Below are 23,054 nucleotides of genomic sequence, written 5' to 3' on the forward strand. Positions count from 1 at the left end.
ATTGAGGCACAGCAAGATTAAGTAACTTTGTCAAGGTCACACAAAAAATCTGTGGCAGAGCCAGAAACTGAAGTCAGATCTCCTCAGTTTCAGTCCAGTGCCTTAACTACAGTGGCACCCTTTCCTTCCCTCTGCTCCATCATTCCTCAAATCACTCCTTCAAATGCCCACTGCCTTTTACACGTGAAGTCTTGTTAAAGACAAATGTACCTCTGCATAGATACAATTCATCACAGCACATCTGTCAGTGCAGCTGTCACCACTCCTGTATTTTCCTCCCTGACCCCATATGGCCCAATCATTTAAACCAACAGTAACATAAAATAAACTTGCAGGCTGGGTCACAGAGAAGTTTTATGACCTAGTTATAAACCCCTATGAGCCGGGGAGTTACAGGAGTGTAAATGGGACTGCTAAAGTAAACAGGAGGGTACAGACAAGCATGTATTTTAGGTTTGCTGCTAAAGCAGGAACAGAAGCAGCCAAAACACAATGGACCCTCACTGAAAGCAACAGAAAATGGGAGTCGGATCAGGCCCTAAAACCAGAACTGTGTTTAACTGGGGGGGAGAAGGGGGGCGAATGAACGGATAAAGCAAGAGGAGTGATAGAATTTCAGCTGGTGGAGTAAACATACAACCAGCTCATGCCATTATATAACGCAAGGATCTTCCAAGTGAGGAGGAAAGGACTAACACTTGGCAGCATGAAAGATTGTACTGCGTCACTCCACAGCTCACAGGTGCCCCTAGAGGGTATACTTTATTCTCTAACTGCATTCTCTTACAATGCTGGATTCTCTCTCTCCAGGCTCCCTCCTTCCAGCTTGGTTTGAACTCTGAGGTAATGCAGGAGATCAGTTTTCCCAGTACGGCTTGGCACCGTGACTCCAGCTCACCTGGCTATCTCGGCTATCTCGGCCGTTTGCGCGCTGAAGTTGAAGGGGTCAGGTTCCTCGTCGTCTTCGTCATCGTCCGTTTCTCTCCCTTTGTGCTTCTGCCGGCTCAGCCCAGAACTGTGCGGCCGAGGCGTCTGTGTGGCTGTTGAAGTATGGGAGCGTTTGTGTTTAGGGGAGCTGTGATTTGAGCCATACTCTTCCTCTGAAGTCGAAGTGTAATCTGAACCCTGCTGCCTCCGCCTTGAAGCTTATAAAAAATGAATTGGTTTCAGAAGAAGAAGAAGCGGAAGAGATTTCAGACTAACTACAGCGGGCACAACAAGGAGCCGTACAAACTAGCCCACAAACACAAAGAAAGGCCTGGAGAGTTTCTGTGCATCTTTTCAGTTAAGGGAAACTTTGGCAGAGCTTATTTAAAAACCGCTCACTAGTTTAATGGATCTGCCACAAGCTATATGAATTTGAAGTTATAAATTCCAGTGAAAAAGCATATTGACTGTATTATCAACTAAACATACTCAATTATTATCGTCAGACTTGATTTTCCATACACAGAAGCCCCATCTATAAGTAATACACAAGTTAGATTCCTAGAAGTCGCCAGGGCCCAATTTTCAAGTGTGCTGAGCATCTTAAAGGTGAGCTGGAAGTAAAAAATAAAAAACATTAAAAAAAAAACGGAGAGGGGAGGGGTTAAGTGAAGCATAGATTTTCATGCTCCATTTTATTTGTGAAAATCTGCATTCCCTTTTAACAGGATTTCAAACGCCTCAGGAAAGTATTCAAATGAGTACTTAGGGCTTGCTCCAAAGTCTCCTAAAGTCAATAAGAGTCTTTTCCTTCATTTCCCTGGGCTCTGAAGCAGGCCCTTAAGCAGTTAGATACCCATTTTTAGGCATTTACGTATCGATGTTAGGCCAACTCAGTGCCTACATTTGAAACTTGGGCTCCCAATATTTGTTTAATATCCCATTACATCACTTAATGATTAATGGTTTCACTTCTTACATTCGGCCATGATAATCTATAGAAGACAATATTAGCCACTTTATTTAAAAGTGAAGTATGACCTGAATACACTTAAAAGCTTCACTGTGTCACCAAGGTTATCACAATACTAAACCATCAACTAAAGCCAATGACAGAAGTAATGGACATAGGTGTTATCAGACAAATGAAAATATTGCATTTGGCATATAAAATGTGGACAGCAACGATCTATAGACATGCAGTTACCCCTTAACTATGAACAGAACATTCCTAGACACGTTACTAGCTTGGTTACGACCTTCTAAGAGCCAGGGGTGGCTCTAGGGATTTTGCCACCCCAAGGACGGCAGGCAGGCTGCCTTTGGCGACTTGCCTGTGGAGGGTCCGCTGGTCCCGCAGCTTCAGCGGACCTCCCACAGGCACGCCTGAGGGAGGCCCACTGAAGCCGTGGGACCAGCGGACCCTCCGCAGGCATGCCTGCGGGAGGCCCACTGAAGCCGCGGGACCAGCGGACCCTCCACAGGCAAGACGCCGAAGGCAGCCTGCCTGCCGCCCTCGCGGCGACTGGCAGAGCGCCCCCCACAGCTTGCCACCCCAGCACGCGCTTGGCCTGCTGGGACCTGGAGCCACCCCTGCTAAGAGCCTTGGCTCATGACAGAGTTACCAGAAAATTGAATCTGTTCATAATTCAGCTGAGAGAGTATTTAAAAAAACCCTAAAAAGCCATTGAACGTTCAGAATCAAGAGGTTATTTTTGCATTCAGTCGACATTTCAAAATTAAGGGCTTGATCCACCACTCACCTCAGCTAGTGTAAATCAGAATTAAATCCACTGAAGCCAGTGATATCATGCTGCATAAATCCAGCATAAGTGAGACAAATGTGGCCCCGAGCTTTCAAAACATTCTGATAATATCCTGACATCTCAGTACAATTGCTTAAGATAGGCTGACAACATCCTGGCATCTCATGTCCCATGGACACGTATTCATTCTGTTTCTCTGTTGGTAGGATTACGTTTTCACTGGAATGGATAGAGTTAATGGCTCTTAGCTAACTATTTTAAGAAATCCTTGAGTAAGGCAGCCAGATCTACCTCACTGCTCTCTCCCAGTCCTCACATCACCCAGAATCTCTGGTTCCAGTGTGAAAGCACATCACTTTCAAATTGTTACTGTATCATGTTAAAAAACACCTTGATAGCACAGTGAAACATTTAAGCTTATTCAAGTTTATTTTTTTCCTCTTATAAGGGGGTACTAGCTGTTTGTTCATTAGTACAGGAATACATATCAAACACTATCTACAGTATGAGAAAGCATATTAAAGTACCCCAGTCTACGTAGAACTTGTGCAAGGTACAGAATTCTATCAAGGAATTAGAAGATTAGTATTTTAATAGAAAATGATTTAACAGAAAGCATTATAATTCTCTGCTGTAATTCTACACAAGGAACATTGTTAGTGTGTTGTAACAAAGTACTGGAAGCCGAAAACCAATTCATCTAGAACAAGAACTGGGCATGAATTTGTTTTAACATTCAAAGTCCAGTGTGGTCCAGTGCAGGGGAAGAACCTAGCTGGAAAACTCTGAAATGTAAGGCTAGAAGGGACCTCGAGAGGTCATCTTGTCCAACCCCCTGCGCTTTGAATTTGTCAATATTCTAACACAAGAGAATGTAAATAGGAGCCTGTCTCAGAAAACACAAAGGAAATATTATATATATACTCTTAGCTTGTTCATACTCTATGCTTATTTCTTTGCATATCAGTGTGTAACCAACCCCCATCCCAACCAAAATAAAAGGAGATTAGATCATTTAAAAAGTCAAAATTAAAATAACAGCAGTGAATAACAATTCCAGCATGCAATAGGAAGCACAGTGAAGACACCGGGGTAAGTCGACCTAAGCTATGTCGACTCCAGCTACGTTATTCAACTTGACTTAGATCGACTTACTCTAGTAGTGAAGACAAGCCCTAAAGGCCTTTGGTGCAAGTTACAAAAAACAGATTGGCTGAAACTAGTCACTGTCCCAACAGCCCCCGTGAAACTCAGCAAGCCACAGAATTCCTCACCCTCTTCATTCCTTTCCTTCATTGAAAGCCCAAGTGAATTGATAAGACTTGCTGCATGGTTGACATACAGTCAACCTGTGGAACTCCTTGCCAGAGGATGTTGTGAAGGCCAAAACCATAACTGGGTTCAAAAAAGAACTAGATACATTCATGGAGAATAGGTCCATCAATGGCTATTAGCCAGGATGGGCAGGAATGGTGTCCCTAGCCTCTGTTTGCCAGAAGCTGGGAATGAGCGACGGGATCACTTGATAATTACCTGTTCTGTGTATTCCCTCTGGGGTACCTGGTATTGGCCACTGTCGGAAGACAGGATACTGGGCTAGATGGACCTTTGGTCTGACCCAGTAGGGCCATTCTTACGTTCTTATGCCCGAAGGCCAAGGAACCAGGGTATCAGACCAAATGATGTTCACAGCCATCTCTGATTACTGTGCAGTATCTGTCATATGCATCTTTCCCATCTATTAATTTAAGTACAGTTTAAACATAACTGTTAATGTTCGAGACACAGTTCACAAATAGCCAATGGCTCTGCATAGGTAGGCAGCCAAATAATCTGCATCATATTCCTCAATGAGAGATTTAAGCATGCAGCTACTATAACCATGGCACATTCTAGAGGCTGCATGCCAGATAATAAAAAGGCGCCCATAGGGGGAGATGGCTCTGCTATCAGAGTTCAATGCCAATTGTCCAATCATCCAATGTTTTGAATTTGCTGCAAGCAGCAGAGCTGCTTCCAAATTATTTGCTCACTTGCTTATTTCTCGTTTTGCCTTCTCTGATGCCTTCAAATTTACTACTCTGACCTCAAACCATCATTGACACAGTTATAAATTCTCTGCTGGGTCAACGCACGTGTTTTCTGGCTCTTCAAAACCAAAGACAAGCAGCGAATTTCCGTGTGACGCTGGATAGTCAAGAAGTTCTATCTTTGTGAACAGGGCCAAGATCTTCATGTGAGTAGTGATTTTGGGTGCGCAATTCGAGACACTCTGACTTTTAGAAAGTGCTCAATACCCACCTTCTGAAAGTCAGCCCCTATTAAAGCATCTCAGGTTGGGCATGCAATAACTGAGGCACTCAAAAAAATCACTAATCAGTTATGAAATCCTTCTGGTTGATCAAACAATCTCAGTTGGGTATATGTGCTATTTCTATACCTTGACGTGTTAAGTTGTGTTGTTCATGAATTGCGCCAACATGCTTATTTGTGCACATTCCTCCCTGTCCCTCTTCCTTGTTCCCTTCCCTCTCTTCCTCCTCATGGCACACCCACAGCCGGGCTTTTGTTGTTCCTAGGAGAACTACACCTGGATCCCACATAGAGAGTCTGTATATCATAAAAGAGAGGGACGAGGGAGAAATATAAAACATAAGCACTTACTGGAGGTGGACGAATACCTGACACTGCTAGAACGAGTTCTACTGAAAGGTTGCTTTGTAGTAGCAGCAGCTGCAGTTTTTCTAGCTGCAGTTCTAGCGTCTGACACAGGTGGCTTCCGATTTGCATAATACGACTCCACACTGCGTCCTGAAAACCCAGTTTTTGGCTGCGTAGTTTCAGAGTCGCTTGGCACTGTAAACGAACCTGCCCGTTTCCTTGGCATGGCAAGGATGTCAAGCCTGGACAGCTTTTTAGACTCCACCGATTGTTTAGAAGACGCAGTTGTGGCTTCGAGGTTGGAAGTTGTTTTCTCGGTGTCGGCACATTCATTATCTGATGCATCTCCCAACCGGGCGCGACGGAGTTTTGAGGCCCTTGTGGGCCTGGGGGTCGATAAACTGTTGGACCTGGTGAGAACTTGCTGGATCTTTTGCATGTTTGCAGTCACTTTGCCACGCTCCTCTTTCATAGCCGGAGTGAAAGGTTTCCTTCTGGGGACAGATTTTGACACAGAATGCTCGTGATCAGAGGAGGCTGTTTCAGTTACTGGGAAGTAAGGAAGACTAGAGCTTCGTTCGTCATCCGTAAAATCCAGTGACCCACGAGCCCCAGCACTACGCTTGATTTGGAAACGTTTGGTGGTTTCTCCTCTGTTTCCCGCCTCAGGCGGAAGCATCCTGCGTTTTTCTGACAGCCTTTCACGAGCACTGGGCTGGCTGCATTGGTCCTGGATAGAGGGCGTGGAGGAGGATTTCTCCTTCTGCAAGCTGCTCGTAACTTGGCATTTCGGTGTGCTGCTTGGCACGTTTTTACCGCTAACCAAGCTGACCGTGCTTGCCGTGTCCACATCTGAGTCCCCAGATAAGGAGTCTTCTAGCTGCCCGGGAACAGTTTCTGAAAGGTCCAGCTGGTGGTTTTGACAGAGTATTTTGGCTTCCAGTGCTGCCAAAGCAGTTTCAGTGTCTTTAAGGATAAGATGAGTGTCTTGATTATAGTCCATACGGCTTGATCGTGCAACATCTAAATCTTTAAGCAGAGGGTGACTTGAAATATGAGGAAGTTTATTCTCAGGAACAACGCCGCTCGATTTATCTTTGGTAAAACTTTCCTGCCTAATGAAGGAGGATATTTCTTTTGTGGCTATGTTTTCTTGCTCCTGAGCAAGATTCTGAAGAAGGGAAATAACCATTTTCCCCGATGCACTAATGTAAGTGCTGTTAACGTCTTTGACCACTGGCTTTCCAGAAGCAGCTATACTGGGTGACTTGACAGGAAACTCTTGATCCTTGCATTCTTTGTCTGCTCGAGAATGAGACATGCTTAGAGAAAGCTTGGAGGGAATCCCAACCTCATTAGTTTCATCACCAATGTAGAAGGAAGTAGATCCTGGCTCACTTACAGTTGTGATACTTGAAACCCCTGGTGCTGCTGCCTGTCGGACCTCAGGTTTTAAATCTGTCCCCCTTCGTCGTTCCTGCTCAGGCATTTTAGTGTTTTCTTTGCATTTCTTTCCTTTTTCCAAACCAAAGCCGTCGTCGGACTTGCTGGCATCACTCAGGCTATCAGGATCCAAGTCCTCTTTGATGAACAATTGGGTGCTGGGATCACCATAGGTTTCTTTACCTTGTTCCTTTACAACTTTTCTCTTGGATACATCAGGATACGAGTCTTGACAAATTAAAACTGTGGGTGTTGGGCTGTCAGATTTATCACTCGGTGGGAGCTGGGGAAGAAGCCTTCTTGTTCTTGAAGGCACAATGGTCTCTGGTTCTCCTGGTTTATGAGCTGTGCCACTTTCTAAGAAAGATTAAAAGACACCCATTAAATGCTGTTTACACACTGTACTAGAACACTGCATTTATTCACCAGGGGCTTGAGCCTGCGAGGCGCAGATCCAGAAAGGCAATTAAGTACGTCCTTAATTTTAAGCACTGACATCAATAGGTCCCATACATATGCTTAAAGCTAAGCATTTGCTTAAGTCCCAGGCTGGATCAGGGCCAGAGTGCTCATCACCTTGCAAAATCAAGTCCTAAATCTGATTTAATAACCTTGACATTCAAACATCCCAGCCATGTAGCACTCTTATCAGAGTTATAGAAATCGAAAAGCAGCAAAGAATCCTGTGGCACCATATAGACTAACAGATGTTTTGGAGCATGAGCTTTCATGGGTGAATACCCACTTTGTCAGATGCATCTGACTAAGTGGGTATTCACCCACGAAAGCTCGTGCTCCAAAACGACTGTTAGTCTATAAGGTGCCACAGGATTCTTTGCCGCTTTGACAGATCCAGACTAACACGGCTACCCCTCTGATACATAAATCGGAAAGATCATACAAATACACAAGAGACCCTGAAGTTGTATCTTCTTCCTGCCAAAGGGAACAGGGAAAAGCTGTCAACCACGTAGCCATATGTTTGGACCAGAGATGCAACATTTTAGAAATGTGCTAGATGATGTAGCTTACTTCACTAAAGAGATGCCACTTTCCACTTGTACAGACCTTAGCAGATTGTATTTCACATCAAAGTCTCCATATAGAAATCCTACTGTTCAAACAGGGTTAGGAATTAGAAGCCAGTGTGTTATTAAGGACACACTTTACTAGAAGAGTTTTATTACTTTACCCCATGTCACAGCTCAGGATTTCATATCTTCTGTCATTTTTCGTTTAAATAATAAATGGCTGGTAACTTGATTGGCATTGCAAGATACAACACCCAACTGTCCAGGAGAATTCACGTACAATGTGCCACATTATGGAAATAATCTCTGGAACAAAATAATTGCTTTCTGCAGTCTTTTAGCTGTTGGAGAGAGGACATATGGCTCCTTATCTAGAGAGAGGGGGCATGGTTGTCTTCTGGATTACAACATTTCCTACTCTCTCCAACTCCCATTCTCAACATCAGGTCTTAGGGCCCGTTCAGTTTTTTAGCTCCTATCTCTGACATGATTCTAAGACTTCATTTTGTTTTTTCTTCTCTTGTACTTCGTTCTATGCATCAGGCTTCCTACAAATCACTTCAAATGCTGCTAACCAGTTCTACCAGACCCAAGGACAGTCTGATATGCTCAGCACAGCTTGAGAATATGGGAGAAATGCAACAAAACCAGAGCTAAAGAGGGCTGGTCAGTACTAGCTTTCATAAATGTCTTGCAAAGGAAAAACTGGGGTTCTGCCTTTTCTTTTTTCCTTTGTAATGAAGTATAAACAATTCCTGATGGATGGTTATTTCCAATCCTGCCCCCTTAAGTGTTATTGTTCCCTATGCCACCTTAAGAAACATCAGGAATGTCAAGTATGGTCTTCACTTTTCTTGTTGGAGGACTTGGATGACTCAAATGTGCACTGGGTGCCTTCGTAACCCTTAACTGAACAGATGAGGCAGCTAAACAAAGAAAGATTTCTTTCCAAATATGTTAGTTAAAACAGACAGTATGCTGTATGAAAATTTAACAGCATTTCAAGTTTTCTTTATGTTCGTCAGAAAGCAACAAAAAAGAGCATACGCACATCTTCCCTCCCCCCCCCCACATACACACTTTTCATGTCACTTTTAAATAAACTGTCCAGCATCCTGAAGATGGCATCAGTACAGTACTTACCTGTATGGCCCCCAGATACCAATCCCTGCTGTTGACCTTCACAAAGCCCTGAGTCTGTGTAGCTGTCAGCAAGACTTGCCCACCTAGAGACCCATTTCTGACTACCCTGAGATGCTGGAGGCACCTATAAAGAGACAAATGGAATGTTTAAATTTTTTTTAACCAAAGTCTTGTCACAAAACCCCTCTGTGACACCCTGTACTCACATGACACCCGGTACCCCATGTTCACCCCTTTATATGATTATGACATATTCTGTACCAAGTATGAGGTATCATTTGAAAACTCAATCTGCTGAACATGAGTGTCCTGTTAAAATGTGTATAACACCACTATGTGTAAAATTATGAGATTTTGCTATATGATTGTTACTGAAATATGTTGTAGTTCTGGGTAATGCCAACAAACCCATTTTTCAGAGGAAAAGACATACTGGCAACACCAGACAGGTACCAACAAAGTCAAGTGAGTTATGACTTACTTAAGCAGCCATCCTTCAGCAACGAGGAAGTATAAACAAGAAATTTACATAGCCTCCCAGCTGCAGGGTGAATCTCATGTACAGAGACTGTGTACACCCCGGTAGGGCAATAATCCTCAGAGAGAGGACGACGAGGATATAAAAATAAAGGACAGCGACCGCTACAGGACGCCGCTCCCCCCCTTCCATTTCTCTGCTTATGGCAGCAACAACTCTCCAAGAACTGAAAAAGGGACGGAATGGTCCCAGGCTGAAAAGAGATGCAGACTGTGAAATGTATTGCAGCTCATGGTGAGACAAACCTTTTGCTTTTAAGCCTATTAGTCTGATAAAAGTTTAGGAATTAGCTTGCGTGTTTAACCTTTTATTTCTTTGGTAACCAGTGCTGACTTTTATGCCTTACCATTTATGATCACTTAAAATCTATCTTTCTTTCTCCAGTTAATAAACTTCTTTTATTGTTTTATCTAAACCAGTGTGTTTGATTGAAGTGTTTTAATAAATCTCTACTAGGTCAACAGGGCTGCTGCATATTCATGACCCACTGCTGGAATGACAGACTATTTATGAGCTTGTACTGGCAGTGGGTACGGAACAGTACAAGATGCACATTTCTAGGGGACAAGGCTGAGATTCAGGGACATGCGGGTGTTGCCCTGTATGTAATTTAAGGATGGCTGGGCACAGCATTCATGTACTCAGCTGGGAGTGACTTTACTTGCCAGGGACTGTGTGTGAGCAGAACCCGCAGAGGTTTGCTATTCAGCAGCAAAGCGGTGTTAAAGGCATCTCAGTTTGAAGAGCTGAAGGGACACAGTGGTTCAGCTTGCACCCTAGGGAATGTCACGCCCTCCTGAGAGCCTGTTGCACATACAGACTGGTCTCCCAAAGGTGAAATCAAATCAATACATTCCCACCGAGGCAGAAAAGCACATACATCATCCCTGTTCCCTGTACCTGCATCTCAGCCTGGGACCCACAAGTGGGTTTTGAAGGGAATGCTTGGAGCAGAAGTGTCTTCTGACTGGTGCCATTTTCAGTGATTAGATGCTGGTGAGAGCTTGGTTCTTCCTTTTCGCCTTTTATAACAGGTCTGTAGGCTGAAGATAATCTGGAAAACTCTGGAGATTCAAACACGCCAAAAACCTAAAAAAGTGTGTGGTGGGGGAGGGCAGGGATTAAAACACTGTAACCATGGAAGTCAAATCCAAAAAATGCTAATCACACTGAAACTGGGGTCCCAAATGGTCAGATACAAACCAATTCATATATTCCATGTAAGGTATTTCACCCGCCACACAATCACAGGATTCCCCCACCCCAAACTTTACTTTACCCTTTGCCTATATTTCTGTTATTTTTCACGTGCCTATTTTACTTGAACCTCTGCCTGCTTCCTCTGTTGTTAAACCTGGAAATAGGCCACACTTTACCAAATAACTGTTTGTGTTTGGGGTGGCTGGGTTTTTTTTTTAAGTTAACATTCATTTTTTAAATTACAACAGATACAACCATTTCCATGACCAACCGCACCTGGACACTCCCTTCCCTACAGCAATTAGTTGCCGTCTGCCTGGACAAGTCCTCTTTAACAAAACCAAACCATGCCCAACTACGAGTTGGGGATGTCACTGGGGCTCCTGAGATAGAGAAAATCTGTCCTCCGTTTCAGCTTCTCTTGGCCTGCCAGGGAGAGCCTGCCAGGCAGAGTATATGTGCCCCATATATTATTAACAGCAGGGCTGGAGGAGGTGGGGTAAAGGGTATGATGCATAGTTAGATCCTGAACTTGCAAAGACTTATGCATTCGAGCAGTCCCATTGTTTAAAGTTACTCATTTGTACAAATCTTGGCAGAATCAACTCCTTCATTATTTTGAGCATCACGTTGCTCTTTGCTGGTACATTTACAAGGCCATTCTTGTACCTTTGCATGTAAATCCTATTTGGACACAAAGATGCGAGTTGCAATAAGGTCCCCCTGCTCCTTTTCAGATGGGTTTTTAATGGATATTTTACCACCATTTATGGTTCCTGTGTAACGCGCTCATGAATGTGTGACAGGATCTCCTCTGTGCTGGATCCACAGAGGACAGGAATCCCTTAGAGCTCCCATCCAGCTCACACCCTTTAGCTGAAGCCATCGCAGTTCATACTTTTGGCTCGAGGGGTATGTCTACACTGCAAGCGGCAGCGTCTCAGAGCCCAGGTCTACAAACAAGGCTACAGCACTCAAATGGACATGCAGACATTCAGGTTCAGGGTCTGTAGCCTGAGAGGGGAGGCTGTTTTGGCACTCTAGCACAAGCCCATAGGCCCAAGTCTTTAGACCTGGGCTCTGACACTAGCTGCCGCGGGCTGCCGCTTTGCAGCACAGACGTACCCTAGAGGTCCCTGGGTCAACCCCTGGTTTGTCGGCCAACAGCGATCATGTTTATAAGAGGTGTTCCCTGGAGTGATTTTACCTGATCTATCATTTTCCGAGCTTCTTCTACTTCTTTATCTTGTGACTCCGTCTCAATGGTGTATGTGCCCGTTTCACTTAAACTATCCTCCTCATCGTGCTTTCTAGCCTTGACCAATTTTGGGTCGGTAGGTGGTGTGGTGGCAGGGTCTGGTGCAGACGATATTACTACCCGAGGAGCCACTGGCATCTGCAGAGGTGCTGGCTTCTCAGCACTGAGCTTTCCAGCTTGAGAGTTCTCCCTTAGATACTCAGCAGCAAAATCCTGAGCAATTTTAGACTTTCTTCCTATGCTGCCGAAGTTCTTTGCAGACGGCCTTGAAGCAGAGGATGACGAAGAGCTGATCCGATCTTCTGTCTTCTCTCTCTTAAAGGAGCTGGATCTCTGTGTCCCCAAGGAGTTGCTGGCCGGCTTGACTGCCTGGGCAGCCAGATGAGGAGGTGGTGCTGGGCTACCAAGCTTCTCAGCAGGCATGGCAGCTTTGCGCTTTTCCACCTTGGTTTTCGGCACGGGATCTGTGTCGCTCTGGGAGGAGTGTGCGCTGTGCGTGAAAGACTGTGACCTCTTTTTACGAGGTGTGTCATCATCAAAGAACTCGATGACGAAGGCCTGCTGGTTATGCAGCATTTCGTGGGGGTCGCGTCTGATCTGGCGCTGAAGCCTGGCTTGCTCAGCTGCATGGTCATTGCTGGTGGTCTCCTTTTCTGCTGTGGGTGCAACGGGGTCTTCGGAATCGCTCTGCGTCCCATCTTCATGTCTGTTACCTGAAAACGATCACACGCAATTTATTCCTACACCAACATTTCACTGTAACCCTAGTAACCACCTCCCAGCACGGTCAATCCTGGATTTTCGCTTTGTAAAGGAATAGTTCATACTGGGCACGCTGCAAAAGACACTGTTTGATCTGCTGTTTAGAGAGAGCTGATGGTTTGCGTCCCAGAATGATAAAAAGGTGGGAAGTAGGAGGAGTTGTAGGGAGCTGGCTGATGAAGTTCCCTTTTGAATACGGTTGGGGTTTTGGTTTTGTTGTTATTGTAAAATTAATTATGCATCAGGGAATCTAGAGGTTTTTATGTGCATCTTTTTTATTATTTAAATCAAAATAAATACAGTAATTATTTTACCATTCTGTGCAATTTCATTAGTCTCAAAGATTATCTTGTTATGCATCATTTGTTGCGGGACAAAAATTATCCTGCAGAGCAGGGGAAACAAAACAAGGCAAAACAAAAGCCCTGTAGATTGCATTCCATGGACTCAAACCAAGATGATGAAAGAGCAGCAGGCTGACAGAATTCATAGCTAAAGCGCCCCTGAACTTCTATTTTCTCTCCCCCTTAGGAGTTGCAGGATTTTCAGTTTTATCTAAAGGATTAAGGCCATAAAATTCCCAGAAATTATGTATATGGCTTCCACATCATTTCTTCACCCTCCTGGCAAGGGTTACCTTGGTTATTTTATGGAAGGTTCTTGCTTATTAAGTTCTGTTTTGCACCAAGAGCAGTAACATTTTTAGTACAGAATCTCTGTAACATTTAATATCTCCCCCGGTTCCCCCAACATTTAACCAAGAAGGAATCTGAGGCATCCAGGCTGTGGGTGACTTGCCCAAGGACTTACATCAGGAGAACTGTGAAAAGACCTCTGTACTCTAGACCGTATCCATGCGTGATAAGAAGAGATAGAGGTTTAACACCATGCGGTTGAAAGGAAAACTGCACCTGTTTTGCAAATGCAAGTGGCCCAATCACACTGGTAAAGAGCATCATGATTTAACACTCAATCCCTAATGTAGCCTTTCAAAGATCTCATTAGCTCCTTCCTCAAGAAAAAGGCTGAGCAAGAAATGGACCTTGTATTGTGCCCTGAAGGTCAGTAAACTTGGTCTCTGTTGGACTGAGGTAAGCAGCAAGTTCTCAAATTAATGGCTGGGAACCCTGCTCTCAACGTTAAAATCTTGGGGCTGTGAGAAGTTCCCTGGATGATTTCAGATGTTATGACAGCACAGTAAGAGTCAGTAAGAGACTACATCTTTCCTCTGGTGGCCAGGACCCAAACTACAGAGTATTTACATTCTGATGTCAAGACGCCTGAATTGTTTCCAAAAGGAAAGAAGCAGCAAGTGAAGACCTCAGAAAACTGGTGTAAAATGTTCCTTAGGGACAACAATGCTAATTAAGGAGGTGGCCAACTGTAGCTTACAAGTGTTCTTCGAAGACAGCCCCACATAGGAACGTGTTACACAGTAAACCAATCTGGAGGTCAAAAAGGCAGGGATAAATGTTGCAAAGTTCTCATCAGAGAATCCTCTGCCTACATACAGATGGATATATACACTAACTAGGTATTTGATGAAAAGGAGACAATTATGTGCATCATTCGCATACTGAAACTTCACATTATCTCACTCTCTCTCCCCCAACCTCATGTAGACACTGAGCGTGGAGACACACACAGCTGTACAGAACACCATATGAGAAAATCCTAGGGGCAGATGAGCAAATGCCTGCCACCAGCCCCTGGCATCTCTCTGGAAAGGAAGAGCACTATTCCAGTGCATTCCCAAACACTACAGCCAAGGTTCACATCCGAGATTACAAAACGCAGTCACATAGGATATGTCTACACTGCAGTTAGAAACTCGTGGATGGCCCATGCCAGCTGACTTGGGTAAGCGGCTGTTTAATCATGGTGTAGATGTTCGAGCTCGGCCTGCAGCCCGATCTCTGGGACCACCCACCTCTGAGGGTCCCAGAGCTCGGCTGCAGGCTGAGCCCAAATGTCTACACCACAATTAAGCAGCCCCTTAGCCAGAGCCAGCTGTGAATATTTAATTGCAGTGTAGACATACCCTGGAAGACACCAGAGCTCCTTCGCTACACAACCTTCTCAAACACTACACACCATGGCAGATTACGCCAAAGGTAAGCAAGACTGTCAACATCAGAAGATGTTTTTTTGGACGAGGGCCTAGTGACTTCTCCTTTGAAGGAAGCCGGTGTCTTGCCATCCCGTAAAGGGCCATTAATCTCAGCCACTGGTGGACCTGACAGCCCTCCTCCTTGACTTTAACAGGCAGCAGGATTACAAACTGTAGCTCCTCCAGCACTTGCAAGGCCTCCATGAGCAAACAAGATGTTGCCTTTTCCCCATTTGACAGTGAACTGCGCTGATAGAGGCGGACAAACTAGTTCAGGTCAAATAGATCAGGGGGGGAATTTCCAAAGGCTCGGATGAACATTAGATGCCTGACTGCCATTAGCAGTGGGACACCAAACTATTTTGGGCCTTTGAAAATCTTCCCCTCGTCTGCAAGAGATGACAGAAGACACCTCACAGTGACAGGCGTGCCTCTTCCCAAAGGCAGGCAACCTGGGTTCACCTGGAACAGTTATATAGTGGGAGAGGCAGGGTTCAGATACACTTTGGTTAAGGAAAAGAACCTCTCTCACAGCCATGGCACAGAATTTCAATAACCTCTGTCCCTACTCCTCAGACTCTGCCTCTGGAGCTCTAGCCCCCATCCACTGTCTTGGAATTGTGACTGTCCACTCTATACCAAGAGCAAGGGCGATTAGCTACATTTGGCAATTATGAACCTAGTGCTAAAAAAGGAAACATCATTCCTACCCCGAGAAGGGGCCAAGAGAAGAGATTAACAAACTGTTAAACCTGTTTCTAACCTGCCTTAACGGCATGAAGAAAAACTTGAACATCTGAAACTGAAACTGTTTGAGACGAGTATGTCTGACGACCTGTCGTGATAAAGCCAGGTGGGAACCGGGTTAGAGCATTCCACTGCCAGCATCACAAGTGGCATCCATGTCCAGCAGGTGGGCAGCGGCCAGCTGAACTAGACTTAGAAGTGTCGACAGAGATTATAAAAATACTTGTCACAGAGAAGTAGTTCTTACCCTGCGAACTTTGGGCTGAGAAAAAGGGCAACATTTTTTCCCCTTATTTATGGTATACTTGGAAGGCAAGCACATGGACTAGCCAGCATGAAAACCAACAGCTTACCTTTCAGTGTCCTCACATGAACCGGAAGATCACTCTTTGTACTGTACACATCGTCTCCCGGAGACTGCCTTCTCATCAAACTTGGGTCATTCTGAACCAGCCAATCAGCCACCTTGCTCTCTGCTGACATCATCTCTGTGTGACCCGCATCCTTACTGAAAGGTCTTCTCTGTCTGAGTGAAAACTTAGTTACATGATCTTTTATCTTTATTTTACCAGGGGTACAGTCATCAAATTCAATGGTAAAAGAGGCATGGCTTTGCACAACGGGTGGCACCACAGCATTGATGTCCTTCGTTGGGATTTCATGGACCTGTGTTTCAGGAGATTTTGCCAGCTGTTGGAATTCCTTCGTTGGGATTTCAAAATAACTGGGTTCTCTTCTGAATGCATACACAGACTGTTCCTGGGAATCTCGATAAGCAATAACATTACCATTGATCTCCCCTTCATGCTGGGATATCTCCTTCGTTCTTTCTATAGATACAAAAATATGGAAGAACACACCCTACAGGCACCACATCAATGTTAGATTAAAAGCCTAAATTACTATATATGGTAACTGTATAGTTCAATTGTTTGTATACCACCCTCATCGCTGTAGAATCTGAGAACCTCAATAAGCAACATGACTAACATCTGTTATGTATGGTTTGTTCTCTCTCTCCTCAGAAGAATTGTGTGTGCAGTGCAACATTTATTTGGGTAAGTTTTTTGTTTTATTTTGGGAGGTTGTTGGGTTGGCTCCCCCCTGAATTTGTAGGTTGCTTTGTGTTTATGTTAGAGAGGGCAGGATAATGAAGTGGACCTTGAACATGCAGCAGAAGGTGGTAGGGCTTGGGGTGGTCCTTAGGTGCAACTTCATCCCACAGTTAATAACTATAGCCAAGTTTATTCTTCAATGTAATTTCTTAAGCCCCGATCCTGCATGATCACATCAGCCTCTACTTAACTGTAGACACATGAGTGATTTCCATGGGACTACCTATGGATATGAAGCTAGGATCAGAGCTTGATTTCATAAAGTATTAGTGTCCTTCATGGTGTTAACAGAAATCAAGCAGGTCCCTTGGGGTGGTGTTCTTGGTATTTATTTATTTGGAATTAAAAGTAGGCAACTTTCACTATTTATCATTTCCTACAACGTCAAGCAAACACACATTATTTAATTTCCCCTATTCCCATTTTGTTTTAAACAAAAATATTACAAATGAATGCAAATTTAAAGAGTACACGAATTTTAGTCACTAGAATTCTGAAGGAGAGTGTCGTGCAGCAGGAAATAAAAAGAATTAATTTTCCCCAAAAGACCATCTCCATTACCTGAATAATGTTCTTCTTGCCTTCTGTCCTCCTGCCTTTCTAGTTTGTTATTTGCATCATCTTCTCCCCACCATGAAGGCTGACCATAAAGGGGTGTGCGATAATGAGCTGTCTCTGGGAAGGAAAAGCAAGAAGTTACCATGAGAGCAAATATCAGTAGAAGGTGGCTATCAGATTCACAAAGGCAACAGAGTACAGTCTGCTAACAGGGAGGTGCAAGTGGACTGATGGAGTCTCAATGGACGTTCTTATACTCAAGCAATTTTCCAGCATTTCACTACAAAATATTGTTGGCTCAAACTGCTAGCGTCTCCTCCCAATTTAGTTTAGACCCCGAGTTTTGGTGGGTGAGGGGAGCAGGGAGAAAGAAAGAAGGAGCAAAAAAAAAGAGAGAAATTACAGTGAAGACTGTCTGTTTTCTTTTGGATTTTAAGTATGCCCTGCTGTGCTGCAAACCCAAACGGTAGCATTATCTTATTGTTGAGAAACCAAAGAGAGAGACTACCACAATTCATTGTCCCAGCTGAGCAAAACGCAAAAAGCAAAATAAATGTGAAAAAATGTGAAATTTAAATTCCTCCAGGTTTTCAACAGACATGGGCATCTTAATGGATGACTTAACTGTGTCTCTTTAAACTTACAGTTCCCAATCCGGCAGTTCTATTGGATGCAAACCTCCAGGGGAAAATCATGGGAGCTTTGTCTTTGATGGATTGCAGGGCTGGGCTCAGTATGGAAACACAAGGTAGTTAAGGTGAAGGGAGGTATAAATAAGAGGAAGTCTGCAGTAAAAGCCAAATCCTGCCTACAACCCAAGTCCTGAACAACAGGATCGGGCTGGCACTCTCTTACGGTGACTTTTCACTGCAGAGTTAAGTGAGCTGCAGTCAAGTTATTTCTCTTGCAGTAGCTCAGCATGAGAGACAGCAGCCACACTGCGAAACGACACTCACGCTGCTGCAAGATCCTCCAGTGCTACCAGGGCACATCTCACGGTTCCTAATGCTCAGATACGCTGAGCCTCATTACAAATCCTTTCTCAGTGTCCCGTGGGAGACTCTCTCTCCTCACTAGGCACATGGGTGGAAGTGGTGTTAGCTCTTGACATTTAAACCAGTTTGACTAGGCACGCTCCAGATTTCTGTCAGCGACCTTCATTTCAACCCATGGCAAGCAGGGATCCTACCCTGAGCAATGACCTGTGCTGAATGCCGGTGCTGCTCTGAACCATACAACGTTTATATTGGAAAGAGGAGACTGATACAGCGAAGGGGTGGGAAGAAATCCTTTCCCCCATTACTTCCCCAAGACTAGAGTGAGAGATCATAGATCCTCTGTGTGGCCACCACACTATCTTCAGCCCACAAAGCCACAGAAAGTAACCAAAGGCAACTCAGACTCACTATGGGCTAAGCACACTATACACCGAATTTCACTCTCTCACTCACTCTCCAATGAAAAGCTGGATTGGCATCTATGAATTACAGATGATGACTCTCGGTTGATACATAAGGGTGAATTTCAGGTTGATACATAAATATTGTCATGAGCAAATCTGCACAACCTTGTTACGAGCCTGCAGAATGATTAATTGTTTCTATAATCAGGGCCCCATCGCACTGGCCATTTGCCCTCCCGCCACACACATGCACACACAAAGAAGAGAGAGACAGTCCCTGTCCCAAAAAGCGAAAGAAACCTAGACTTCTAGAGTTGCTAGATATCACCATGTAAGCCATATTGTGCGAAGTACAACTCACACAACTCATACAGTTGCTTGGTAGCCACTTAGCCTTGATCCTGTAGTAACCTCTACTCAGGCAGATGTCTCCTGTGTTGGGATTCAATGAAGCGCTATGCGATTTCAGGGATTCACTCAAACAGATATTCGTGCAATGTCAGGTCTTTGTTATGAGAAAATGACGGCTAATGGAACTGATCCAAAAAATTCATTCAAAAACACTGTCCCCATGAAATCTGGTCACATGGGGAAAAACCCCAAACATTTGCATGAACATAACCAGACTTTCTAGAAATGTTCTCTATTCCGCCGCATCCTATCTCCCCCACCCCGGGAAACGGTTACCATTTATTGTTTATCACTCTTTTTTCTGGAAGGTGCCTTGGCAATGCCAGTTTTGATTGGTCAGCTGAATCATGTAGTGTGAATTCCCCACTGAAGTTAATTAAGATCGGGTCCTAGGCAGTCAGGGAATTTCTTCACATTTGTAAAACATTTAGCTGATCCTGATTAGGGCCTCTGGATGCTACTGTAATGTAAAAAGTAAAGATTATAGCCCCCAGCTTGTCTGAGACAAGGTTTTCTTTGCTTATTTAGAGAGGCAAGTAAAAATAGCTTTCATTTGTCATTCTCAGCATGGTGGGGACCAAGAGTGGATGGCACACTTGGGCTAGCAGATGTTCATAGCAATTTCATAAGTATGAATATCTGTACTCTTGAGCCCCTCATACCTATGCATTAGATGCCTCCAGCAATGGCAGCTATCAGCATGTCCATTATTGGACATATTTTAAATCCTGACTTCTTCTGTGGCATCATATTCACGTTACGGCTGCCTAGACAGCAGTTACTTGACTTGTGCTTTAAAAACCACACACTGAGCTGTTGAAAGGAATTGTCGGACTGCCGCTGCACTGATCTGTCTTGCCAGCTTAGTGTGGAAAGCGTGGGAATTGGTTCTTATTGCTATGGCAGCAATAGGATATACAGTTAAAAAGTACATCTGAAGGAAGAGTTAACCCCTCCCCCAAACCTAAAACCACTGCTTGGAATATTTTAGAAGAAATCCGAATGAGAAACTAATAAATCTGGAATGCTGGCTTTGAAAATGATAGTCCAAATATAGTAATTTTGTTTTAAAAATACAGCATTTACTGACCACAGGCCCTTCCCAAGGGCTTTTCTTCATGTACGGAAATTATAAACATATTGTCTCTCGTAGGACTACAGATCAAGTGAGGTTGAAAACTTATCTTATGTACTTTCTCCCTACAGCGTTTAAAAGAAAGCTACATTCACAGTGTTCCTGCGGCTTTTAAAAATTCAAAGCAGGAAAATTTCGCACCATGAATGAATTGTAATTGCTAAGCGATAGGTATCACAAATAGGGACTGTAAAAGCAGCAAAGAATCCTGTGGCACCTTATAGACTAACAGACGTTTTGGAGCATGAGCTTTCGTGGGTGAATACCCACTTCCTCAGATGCATCTGAGGAATGCATCTGTTAGTCTATAAGGTGCCACAGGATTCTTTGCTGCTTTTACAGATCCAGACTAACACGGCTACCCTCTGATACTTGACAAATAGGGACTGGCAAACCATTTTAAAAAGGAGTAAGAACTGACCAAAACCTTTAAGAACATAAGAATGGCCATACTGGGTTAGATCAATGTCTATGTAGCTCAGTAACCTGTCTTCCGACAGTAGCTGATGCCAGTTGTGTCAGAGGAAATGAACAGAACAGGTAATCAGGTGATCCATCCTGTGTTGCCCATTCTGGCAAAGAGAGGATAGGGACACTTCAGAGCATAGTTTTCAATCTCTGCCCATCCTGGCTAATAGCCATTGATGGACCTATCCTCCAAGAACTTATCTAGTTCTTTTTTAACCCAGTTATAAGTCTTGGCCTTCACAACATCTGCCGGCAAAGAGTTCCAGAGGTTGATTGTGCGTAGTGTGAAGAAATACTTCCTTTTGTTTGTTTTAAACCTGTTGCCTATTAATTTCATTTGGTGACCCCTAGTTCTAGTGTAATGAGGAGTAAATAACACTTCCTTATTTACTTGGTCCACACCCGTCATGATTTTATAGACCTCTGTCATATCACCCTTAGTCGTCTCTTAGTTCTGATAGAATTGCAGGGTCTCAATGCATGGATGAGATGATGGTATAGGAAGCAGAGGTTCAGATTTATTAGGAACTGGGGAAACTTCTGGGAAAGAGGGAGCCTATATAGGAAGGATGGGCTCCAGCCAAACCAAAAAGGAACTGGATTTCTGGCATGTAAAAATTAAAAAGGTTATACAGCAGTTTTTAAATTAAATGCTGGGAGAAGGCCAACAAGTGCAGAGGAGCATATGGTTCAGACAGGGACATCCCTTTGGGGAGGATTTGGTTGAAACTATAGCAAAGAACAGAATTATCAGACACATATATTAACATGATTTGTTGGGGGAAGGGTCAGTGTGGATTCTGTAAAGGGAAATCACGCCTCACCAATCTACTGGAATTCTTTGAGGCATGAACAAGTATATGGACAAGGGGGATCCAGTGGATACAGATTACTTGGACTTTCAGAAAGACTTTGACAGAGTCCCCCACGGAAGGCTCTTAAGCAAAGTAAGCAGTCATGGGATAAGAGGGAAGGTCCTGTCATGGACCAGTAACTGGCTAAAAGACAGGAAACAAAGGGTAGAAATAAACAGTCAGTTTTTAGACTGGAGGGAGGTAAAATAGTGGACTCCCCCATGGGTCTGTACAAGAACAAGTACTGTTCAACATATTCATATATGATCCGGAAAAAGGTGTAAACAGTGAGATGGCAACATTTGGAGATGATACAAAACTACTCAAGGTAGTTAAGTCCAAAGCTGATTGCAGAGAGTTACAAAGGGATCTCACAAAACTGGGGGACCAGGCAACAAAATGGAAGATGAAATTCAATATTGATAAATGCAAAGTAATGCACGTTGGAAAACAATCCCAACTATATATAAAAAATGATGGAGTCCAATTTATCCGTTACCACTCAAGAAAGGGATCCAAGTTCTCTGAAAACATCCACTCAATGTGCAGCAGCAGTCAAAAAAGCTGAAAGAATGTTAGGAACCATGAGGAAAAGGATAGATAAGACAGAAAATATCATCATGCCACTATATACATTCATGGTATGCTCACATCTTGAATACTGCATGCAGTTCTGGCTGCCCCATCTCAAAAAAGATGCATTAGAATTGGAAAAGGTACAGAGCAGGGAAACAAAAATGATTAAGGGTATGGAACAGCTTGCATGTAAGGAGAGATTAAAAAGACTGGGAATATTCAGCTTGTAAAAGAGATGACTAAGGGGGATATGATAGATATCTGAATGGTGTGGAGAAAGTGACTAAAGAAGTGTTATTTACTCTCTCTCATAACAAAAGAATCAGGGGTCATCCAATGAAATTAACAGGCAGCAGGTTTAAAACAAACAAAAGGAAGTAGTTCTTCACACAACACACAGTCAACTGTGGAACTCATTCTCAGGAGATGTTGTGAAGCCCAAAACTGTAAGAGGGTTCAAAGAAGAATTAGGTAAGTTCCTGGAGGATAGGTCCATCAATAGCTATTAACCAAGGTGGTCAGGAATGCAACCCCACGTTCTGGGAGTCACTAAATCTCTGACCACCAGAAGCTGGGCATGATGACAGAGCATGGATCACTTGGTGATTGCCTGTTTGGTTCATCCCCTCTGAAGCACCTGGCATTGGCCAATGTTGTAGGACAGGATACTGGGCTAGATGGACCATTGGTCTGATCCAGTATGGCCATTCTTACGTATCTGTGAAGATAGAATGAAACGGGGGAAGGGGGGAGGAGAAAACAAAAACTGACTAGCGGGATCCTCAGCCCCTCTTTCCAGCTGCTTTATGCTGCTCCAGCAACCTCAGAGGGGCAGCTGGGTATTCCCCTTGTGTAGGGGATCCATGGGTGACAAAGATGGAGCAATGCCAAGTGTAAGGAACATATCAAAGTTGGAAGGGGCATGGTCAGAATGCATTGCTCTGGGTGG

At 43.9% G+C, this 23,054-nt stretch overlaps 1 protein-coding gene across 2 annotated transcripts in view; it reads right to left on the reverse strand.

Moving 5' to 3' along the window:
- Positions 1-23,054, reverse strand: part of CEP170B (centrosomal protein 170B) — an 87,694-nt gene that overhangs the window by 21,985 nt on the left and 42,655 nt on the right. For both annotated transcript variants that reach the window (XM_030558614.1, XM_030558615.1), the window contains exons 7-13: positions 17,263-17,376; positions 15,940-16,416; positions 11,917-12,680; positions 10,410-10,598; positions 8,972-9,095; positions 5,358-7,154; positions 899-1,145 (exon numbers count right to left, since the gene is read on the reverse strand). In XM_030558614.1, the coding sequence (XP_030414474.1) occupies positions 899-1,145; positions 5,358-7,154; positions 8,972-9,095; positions 10,410-10,598; positions 11,917-12,680; positions 15,940-16,416; positions 17,263-17,376 (3,712 nt within the window). The remainder of the gene's footprint in view (positions 1-898; positions 1,146-5,357; positions 7,155-8,971; positions 9,096-10,409; positions 10,599-11,916; positions 12,681-15,939; positions 16,417-17,262; positions 17,377-23,054) is intronic.

This window comes from Gopherus evgoodei, chromosome 4 (genome assembly GCF_007399415.2).
Source record: "Gopherus evgoodei ecotype Sinaloan lineage chromosome 4, rGopEvg1_v1.p, whole genome shotgun sequence".
NCBI classification, from domain to species: Eukaryota; Metazoa; Chordata; order Testudines; family Testudinidae; genus Gopherus; species Gopherus evgoodei.